Source organism: Pseudorasbora parva, chromosome 3 (genome assembly GCF_024679245.1).
Source record: "Pseudorasbora parva isolate DD20220531a chromosome 3, ASM2467924v1, whole genome shotgun sequence".
Lineage (NCBI taxonomy): Eukaryota > Metazoa > Chordata > Actinopteri > Cypriniformes > Gobionidae > Pseudorasbora > Pseudorasbora parva.
In genome coordinates, this window is record NC_090174.1 from 49,940,799 (window position 1) to 49,950,660 (window position 9,862).

Here is a 9,862-nt window from a genome sequence, read left to right on the forward strand (position 1 = left end):
GACCCCAATTATCCTATCTATCTATCTATCTATCTATCTATCTATCTATCTATCTATCTATCTATCTATCTATCTATCTATCTATCTATCTATCTATCTATCTATCTATCTATCTATCTATCTATCTATCTATCTATCTCTCACAATATTTAGTATATATACTAACTATTTAGCACATTTCATCCGAAATTGCTTAAAAATAAAACATTACTTTATGAAATGACCATATAGCTCATGATAAAGCGCAACAAAAAAAAAATATTTTTAAAACGACTTTACAGTTTACCACTGGGTGGCGAGCGCACTTCTTTTCATAACGGCTGTGAGTGGAGAAATAGAAATAGAAATACAAAGAATGCGGATGCAAATCCAGAAAATACAAAGTGGGCGGGGCTTTATGCGTCATATTGCGTGATTGGACCACATAGCGCCAGCTCGAGGACGTAATACGTTTAACACCAAACGATGCCATTCTAGCTAGTTTCTCTTTCACCAGTGCAGGCAGTAAAAAGCGAACCGCAGAAGAAGAAATCGGCTCAATTTGTTTACATCAGGAGGAGGTGACAGAACGGAGCATGTCCTGACAGTATGGCTCAAACTTTCAGTCTATGATTTGCTATGTCTTATAACGTCAACTGACAGGGAGCCATGGGCGCATTAGCTTGTCTTTCTGTGCTGTGCTCGTTGTGGCTTTGTCCGCTAGTTTCAAGCGAACAGGTAGCATTTGTAGAGGTGCTTCTGGAAGACCATCAGGATGTTTTTCAGGGTGAGGTGGTCAAGGGGAGTCTGGAGAACGAGCCCATGGAAAACCACAGCAAAAAGAAGCATGACCTCAAAGGAGACCTCATATTAGTAAGTTATCAGTGCTTGCAAACAGATACTTGAAATTGCAAGTTATATCTGAATGTGTGTTTCTTGTAATGGCTGTAAAATAGAACATGCATTAATATTTACTATATTTGCATTTAAACACTTATCGTATGCTGGGTCAGTACTATGATTAATTATATGACATAATATGACATTGACATAAATATTATATCAATGTGCATACATTGATGTATGATACAATGTACTGTATTTGCTGTGACAGCACATTGGTATGCTAAATATAATGATACATAAATAAAATAAACAGATAATATAACCAATATGGTGTAAGTATATACTTATGGCAAACTTTTTTTATGATTTTTTATGCATATATAATCAGAATTGCTGTCATTTTGTTAATTTTATGTTACATATTGTCAATAAAACATTAACTTTTTTGAATAAAGTAATAGGAAAAATATAGTAACTGCTTAAAATTATATACAATTTTCTAAATATAAAAAATTAAACCAAATTTAGAGACAATGAAAAACAAATGAAAGGACCATCTAATGATCATCTTTAGATTGATTTTTTAATTTTTTTTATTAAAGTGTAAAAGTTGATCATTTAAAAACTGATGATGAGTAAAGATGTGGGGCATTCCTGGTCCAATATCTTAAACATCAGTGACATGCTTCATTTTGTCTATGCAGATAAAAGATGAAGCTCTTGAAAGCAACAGTGAAAGCGGTGATGTGAAGGATCAGAACCCGTGGATTGGAGTGGTCCCTGTCCAGATGGAGGAAGGCACAGTTTCCAGCAACAGCAACCAGGAGTCCTTTGCTGCCTCTGTTGTCAATAAGGTATTTAATCAAAACGGTCATTGTGAAGACTGAAGTATGATGACAAAGTAGTACTGATCAAACTAACAGCTCTCTCCTTTATAGATGAAGCGTGCACTTGTTTTTGGTGCATCTGCTTTGATCATACTGGCTTTAAACCAGAATACTGTCAGAGAGGTGAGGGCATAGCTTTTCTTTTCCGAGCACTTTTATTTTATGGGATAATGGTTATTAGATAAGTATGAAAACTCTTTGTCTACAGATGGATCTCTCTCAGGTCCTCTCAAAGCCAATCATTGTCATTCAGACATCAGAAAATGTCACCAAGCTCATTGGAGCACTCCTCAGGTAATCTTCAGTCATTCAATAATCAGTATTCTTCTAAATAAACAATATACCGGATTTAGAAATGTCTTTTTTCAATCTTTTTATTCAATTAGGGGCCTTCATGCGACAGCCAAAATCACTTATAAGACTTTTCTACAGGACAGCCTGGTAAGATTTTACAGATCTTCTGTGCAGCATAGTTTCATGCTTGTTATGGTTCATTAGTGTAGCAGTGTGATATTTCTTTATGCGTTGTCAAAGGGGGCCACCTTGACCCTGTGGTCCAGCTGTGGCCGTTCAAGAGGAGGGTTATATGGGGAATGGCAGGGGGTCATCTGCACCGGAGAGACCAACTCTCAGGTCCAGGTATGAGCGAAAAGAAACAAGTGAAGTCTTTATGATGAGTCATTGAATCATTCTTTCAAACCAATTTCTTTTTTTTAATTCATTCAAATCAATTAAACATTTTTAAATAGACTGCAGCAATTAACATTTTGTCAAAACCTCTAGTAAATTACATGTTATTTTATTTAGTTCTATTAAGTGATCTCCATTTTAAACAAAAATTTAGGTTACACTTTATTTGTTCTTGTTAAGGCCCTTTCACACCGGACGCGTAACGGAAAAGTGAAACGAATAAGCAAATATTTCACATGCGAATATTTAGTGTAAAAACCATTCACATCAGCTGCCCACACGAATTTGTGACGTTTAAGAGCTCCAACATTCCAAAACATTTGCGGCGACAGCTGAAGTCAAGCTTTTCATTTTATTTAAAGGACCGAGAGGAAGGTTTTGGGTGCACCCAGTCTTAAAGAACAGAGTCTGAAGGGGAGTATGCTAATCTTGTACAGGAATTAAAACTTTATCATGGTCGCTTCTGCACTTACTTTCTAAAGTCTGTGGGACAATTTGAGGATCTCCTCCAGAGATGGCAGCGCATCTGACGAGACAAACCGCGCACTTCAGGGAATCAATCGATCAGAGCAGATGTTTCCAGTCGAGTCACATGTAAACATTTCAATGGCACAGACGTACTGATGGCAACACATTCACTTTCCATAATCGTGGACACAATGTATAGAAAAAAATCAACTATTTATAAAAGGTTATAAGTTATTGCTGTCTGTAGCACACAGTGGACAAACACAGCTGCAGCTGTACAGCTTACAGTTGTAATCTCATGAGAAATGCCATGCCTGGCAAAGGTTAAAGTTGATTGAATAGCTTGTGACATCAACTGGACATTTCGTCACCTTTGTTTCCTTTTATGTCATTGTTTGAAGCCGTTTTTGTCGCCACTAGAGTAAAAAAAAAATCAACATCGAAACAAAAAAAATAAATGTCGTTTACACAAACAGCTGATCGAAAAATAAAACCATTGTGCAAATTATTCGCACGTCAAAATCCCGTGTGAAAAGGGCCTTTACAGTGTCATTATACATTTGAAGGGTTAGTTCACCCAAAAATGAAATTGATGTCATTAATGACTCACCCTAATGTCGTTCCACAACAGTAAGACCTCCGTTCATCTTCAGAACACAGTTTAAGATATTTATATTTAGTCCGACAGTGTATGTAAGTGTGTGCACACTATACTGTCCCTGTCCAGAAGGGAATAAAAACATCATCAAAGTAGTCCATATGTGACATCAGTTAGTTAATTAGAATCTCTTAAAGCATCGAAAATACATTTTGGTCCAAAAACCACAAAAACTACGATCTCTTCTACGTTTTTTTTCAAACCTCAAATAAAGATTCAAACAGTAATGAATCAGCGGATTGATTCATGATTTTGATTTCGCCAATATCACGAGATTTCTGCAGTTTGGCAGTTTGACACACGGAACCTCTTTATTTGAGGTTTGAAAACAAACGCGGAAGAGAAGACAATGCTGAATAAAGTCAGTGTTTTTGTTATTCTTGGACCAAAATGTATTTTTGATGCTTCAAGAGATTCTAATGAACTAACTGATGTCACATATGGACTACTTTGATGATGTTTTTATTCTCTTTCTGGACATGGACAGTATAGTGTGCATACACTTAGATACGCTGTCGACTAAATATAAAATATCTTAAACTGTGTTCTGAAGACGAACGGCGGTCTTACGGGTGTGGAACGACATTAGGGTGAGGAGTTAATGACATACATTTCATTTTTGGGTGAACTAACCCTTTAAGTACTGAGTAATATTAATTAACTACATGTACTTACTATAGGTTTAGGATTAGGGTTAGTTTTATGTAATAATGCATAATTTATAGTAGTTACTATAGAAACTACAGGACTTGACATGGACACCGTAGAATAAATTGTTGCCAAGTTGTGATTTTCAGTTTATCCAGAATCGTGCAGCTCTACTTACAGCTCAAATTTTTTCAACATTGTTATGTATGTAATTATTTTTTTTGTTTCTTAATCACTTTATTGGTCAGCAAGGAGCATTATTTTATCTTTCTTTTTTATCCATCTGCCCAGAAATATCTCCAGCAGCTCTGGAACACTGTCGTTCTGGTGGCCCTTGTCCTCTCCACAGGGGTCATAGTTCAAGCACGCTGGCAGTATCAGGACAACCAGTTTAATGATGATTTAGAGGTGAATACTGTTTTTATTACAGTTAATCTGGGAACACATTACGTAACTGTCAGCCCAATTATGAATGCAATTTGGTTGATCATGCTAAAACGGAGCATGTTCCACTTTTTTTGTTTGTTCCACCTGCACTCAGTAAGTGTTTACAGTTAGTGTTTAATGTCATGTAGTGTACGGTTTCTAATGTTTCTAGTCTTAGAATTTGACCGCTTTGAATCAAAAAAGATTTGATTAAACGTTTAATATTTGCAATTGGCACCTGTGATTATGGTGAGGAGTCAAACATCATTCTTATAATTTTGTCAAACACATCTTCTTTTTGTATTATTTCATACAATAATTATTTCAAGTTAACGTTGCAAGTTAATTGTTTTAGGCTATTCATTTTGTTCTGCAAATGGAAAAAAGTGAAACTGCATTCTGTAAAAATTCTGAACAAGCTGTGATCTCTCCTGTTTAAAAAAATAACATGAAGTAGTTATCCTTGTATTTCAACCTGTCCTGGAGTCTAATAAAAGTTAAACAGAAAAAATAAAATGGTAGCTTAGGTATAGGCCAGGGGTGTCCAATCCTGATCCTGGAGGGCCACTCTCCTGCAAAGATTTGCTCCAACCCCAATTAAACACCTGAACCAGCTAATCAATTTCTTATTAAGGATACTAGAAACTTCTAGGCAGGTGTCTTGAGGCAAGTTGGAGCGAAACTCTGCAGGACAGTGGCCCTCCAGGACTGAGTTTGGACACCCCCGGTATAGGCTACACTATAGTCTATAACTGGACTTGTTTCTATTAATTAAACTAGTCACAAACATGACATTTGTAAATAAAATAATTGTATATATACACTTTAAATATATCTTATATATTTGAGTAAATATGAGGGGCAAATACAGTTCCTTGAATATCTCTGAAAGCATGGCTTAATTGGACCGAAGAGCTGCAGAGTTTGCAGTCCTGTTAAATAGCACTGGGAGCATTATAAAATCATATGTGATAAAATACAAATTTAATTATACAAATAACATTTTGAATGACTACTGTTTTGGAATAAATAAAGCAGTATTTTATTTCGTTTTAACGAGTGACTGGTAACTCTGGAAATGGAATAAAAAAATAAACCAACATTTTTGCTCAGAATGAGCTATTTTGTTTTTAATTCGAGATTTGAGAATAATTCTACATTATTGCTCAATTATAGGTTTACAAAACAGCACAAAAAATCTTTTAATGAACTAAATTAATTAGGAAATGCATAATGAAATGTGTCTACTCAGGCGATAACAGCAAAAAGAAAAGAGAATAATTGTTTAATGTTTCATAAATAAAACCACCAGGGTTGTCGGTCAACTCAGTGTTGAGTTTGGTTTGTGCTCCTCTCTGACTGTCAGACTAAAAGCTGTTCCGCTTGATGGAAACGGTCTTCACGTGTGTTGAGTTCTGTCTTAGAATGTTTCAGCTAGTTGTTAAGTGTGTCCCCAGCTTTAGAAAGATTTGGATTTAAAACACTGCTATTACTGACTGTAAAGATGAAGCAACATTAAGAAGAGGCTGGGAGGAAATCCAGCCATCAACGTATTCTTGTAAAAAAAAAGTTTTATTCAGCAAGGATGCAATAATTTTGTCAAAGGTTACAGTAAAAACATTTATAACGTCACAATAGATTTCAGTCTCAATAAATGCTGTTATTTTGTACTCTCCATTCTTCAAAGAACCCTGGAAAAATGCCTTATGGTTTCCACAAAATAATAATGTGTTTTCTACATTAATAATAATAATAAGAAATGTTTATTAAGCACCAAATCAGCATATTATAATGATTTAAATAATTAAGCTTTGCCATCGCATTAATAAATTACATAAAATATTAAAACTAGACAAACAATATTAAAAGTTGTAATCATGTTTTTAAATAATATTACTGTTTTACTATATTTGGAAATCATTTAAACAAATCTTACCAACCCCAAACTTTTGAACAGCAGTCTATACACAGTTTATAATATAAATAAAATATACTTTGTCTTACAGTCAAACTTAAAGCAAGACATTTTAAAGAGATTATCAGCATTGAAAACGAGGACATACCGGCAGCCCAAAGTGAGGTGTGACCAAGCACAAACGGTGGAGACGGACAGTTGTGCAGTTTGTCTGGAGCAATACAACAACAACCAGGTGACAGATATTCTAGTTTCTTATGCTTTTGCTCAGTAGAGTTATTATTCTTTCAGAAAGAGAGACAGTCTATCAGAAGTTCATCCCTGCTCTTTTTGGGTGTGTTTTAGTGTTTGAGGGTGTTACCGTGCCTCCATGAGTTCCACAGAGATTGTGTGGATCCCTGGCTACTCCTCCAGCAGACATGCCCTCTCTGCAAACGTAGCGTTTGGTGAGAAAGACACAAATATTATCAACCATTATTACTTGATCTACCAGTATATATTTTTGGTCCATGATATGGTAACTCTTCCTGCTCTCATTCTGTTCCTCCTAGGTAATTTTTATTGAACTGGACAGGTGGATTCTGGACTAGGATATAATGGAATTGGATTGACTCTTCTGATTCAGACTTTTCATAGCAACTAAATCCCTCATCGGCACTGGAAGGTCAGGATACCTCCATGGTAATAATCTTTGACCTTTCCAAAGACTGTACACTTTGAGTTCTTTCAGGAGACCCCAAGAGTCAGGGCTAGTTCCTGATCTTTGGTCAGACCACTTGAGAAGTTCCTTGAAGGTAGGTCCTTGTACACGGGATCAGTTCTTTTGCGCACAGTTGAGTACTTTAGTTACATTTGAACCAGCTCAGCAGTTTACAGATACACCGATTGTGAAGTAATATGCACAACAAAAAAACTAAACTAATGATTCAGATATCTTCAAATCAAGGTGGGATCATACAAATCCCCCATTTTTGTTCAAACAAGGGTTGGCATAAAGCAAATAAGAAATAAGTATCGGTAGATTATCATTTTAACCTGATACCAAGGCTGGCACCATTTCCTCAAAAAATGATGTGGTTCTTATCTGGAGCTGGACTTAACCTTGAAGTTGTGGTCTTGACATCTTATGAGACTATTAAAAAAAACAATTGTAAGCAGAGACATATGCAGGTCAGAGGCCCACACATTACACATAGGGGAAAAAAACGTCACACCCAAGTTTGATTAATTCGTTGCCATGTTTCAGTTAAACTGTGGCCAGGATTTAACTAAACTAAAATGAGGGAATAAATTAGTACAATGTGACTATGATTTACCCCTTTATCAATTTGCCTAATATTTTATGATTCGCCTAATAATTACTTAAAAAAGGGGAAAAAATTTCATGTGTGAACAAATACTAAAGGAACTTTTTGGGACTTTAGCTTATTCACCGTATCCCCCAGAGTTAGTCCATACATACCATTCTCATCTCGGTGCGTGCCATAACTCTCTGATGCACCCACTGTTAGCTTAGCTTATTACAAAGAATGGTGGTAAACGGCTCCATCTAGCTTACTGTTCAGTAAGTGACAAAATAAAACCAACATTTTCCTATTTGCATGATATTACGCAGCTCTTGAAAATAGGCTAACTTCTGTCAACATAACCAATGTGCTTGTACAGAGTGTGCTGGGGACTATTTTCAGGCGCATAATATCATTGCGCCACTGCACCCATGGTACGGCAGCAAAGTTCCTTGATTATTACGCAGCAATGAGAGAATAGTTCCTAGCCGTATCGGTCTAGAAAATTGCAACTTTTCATTTTCCGTCGATCTTAGTAGATGATGTCACCATACACATCACAACATGTAAATAGGAAAATGTTGCTGTTATTTTGTCATTTATTGAGCAGTAGTCTAGATGGAGCCGTTTACCTCCAGTCTTTGTGCTAAGCTAGGCTAGCGGTGGGTGCGTCAGACAGAGTTATGGCACCCATAGAGACAAGTCCCAAAAGGTCTGCATATTCCTTTAAATCTTTGTTTTCTATGCATGTCAGATATGGGGCTCCATAATGCACTACTACCATTGTATAGTGCCATTGTTTAGCTTTGATGGCTAAACCCCATGCTCCAGCACTAGCACATGGAAAAATTCTGTGGAAAAATGTGCCGTTAATTAATTACTCTTAACTACCCAGTAAAATGAAAGGTACATGAAAGATGTATCTGTATTCCATACAAAGAGATGCAAGGATGCCTGTTACTTTCTTGCTGCACAGAGCGAGGATACCCGTTGCCTTCTTGCTGCACAGAGCGACTTTCACCATGTTAGTTAGATGATTGTAGAAGTACATTTACATGCATTTTAGAAGTTCAGGTGCATTCATTAATTTTGGTCTTTCAAATTGTCTTTTTAAATGTCAAAGAAATGCTTTAGTCTGACTGAAATGCGTCAGGTGAAAGTGCTTTGTTGGACCAACAAACCTACAGTAACTTTTTATTTATTAAAAGAAATTAATACATTTATTCAGAGGATGCATTATGTTGAACAAAAGTGACATTAAAGGATTAGTTAACTTTAAAATGAAAATTACCCCATGATTTACTCACCCTCAAGCCATCCTAGGTGTATGGCTGGCTGTTTTCTTTCTGATGAACACAATCAGAATTATATTTATAAATATCCTGATGCTTCTAAGCTTTATAATGGCAATGATGTGGTCCATTGAGTTTGAAACTCAAAAAAGTGCATCCATCCTATATAAACATACTCCACACTGCTCCAGGAAGTTAATAAAGGCCCTCTGAAGCAAATCAATGAGGTTTTGTAAGAAAAATAATAATATTAAAAACTTTATAAAATAAAAATATCTAACTTCCTGCAGACAACTTCCGTATTCAACTTACGGAAAAGAGTAACTGGTGCAACGTATCACTAGAATATAGTGTACCGGTAAGTGTTTGTAACTCCTTTTGTGGTTCAACTTTCTTTTCATTTTAAAGTGAACTTCTCCTTTAAACATATACTGTTCTTATAATGTTATAATGTATCAAAGAATCTTTTTTCTTTCCAAAAAGTATTTAGCAGCACAGCAGTTTTCAAAATTGATTTCTGAAGAATCAATCACAGTATGGCTGCTAAAAATTCAGCTTTGCCATTACAGGAATAAATAATAAATAATAATTAATGAATATAGGAAACCTCTTTTAAAAACATTAAAACAGTCTCATAATAAAAAGGCAATTGCATCCAGCATGTGCACAGGTTATTCAGACTACAGTTGGCTTTGACAGTTTGCACATCCTTCAAAGGATGTTTATTTATTCCTTTTAATATTTGAGTACGCATTGTTATGTATACT

General features: G+C 35.7%; 1 protein-coding gene across 1 annotated transcript; it reads left to right on the forward strand.

The window, feature by feature from the left end:
• The first annotated feature begins 486 nt into the window (after positions 1-486).
• Positions 487-7,921, forward strand: rnf215 (ring finger protein 215). Its single transcript, XM_067439367.1, has 10 exons — positions 487-852; positions 1,530-1,679; positions 1,764-1,835; positions 1,921-2,006; positions 2,099-2,153; positions 2,247-2,351; positions 4,468-4,584; positions 6,609-6,752; positions 6,863-6,963; positions 7,069-7,921. Exons 1-10 carry the CDS (start codon positions 649-651, stop codon positions 7,070-7,072), a joined length of 1,038 nt encoding a protein of 345 aa, XP_067295468.1. The 5' UTR covers positions 487-648; the 3' UTR covers positions 7,073-7,921.
• Positions 7,922-9,862: the final 1,941 nt, after the last annotated feature.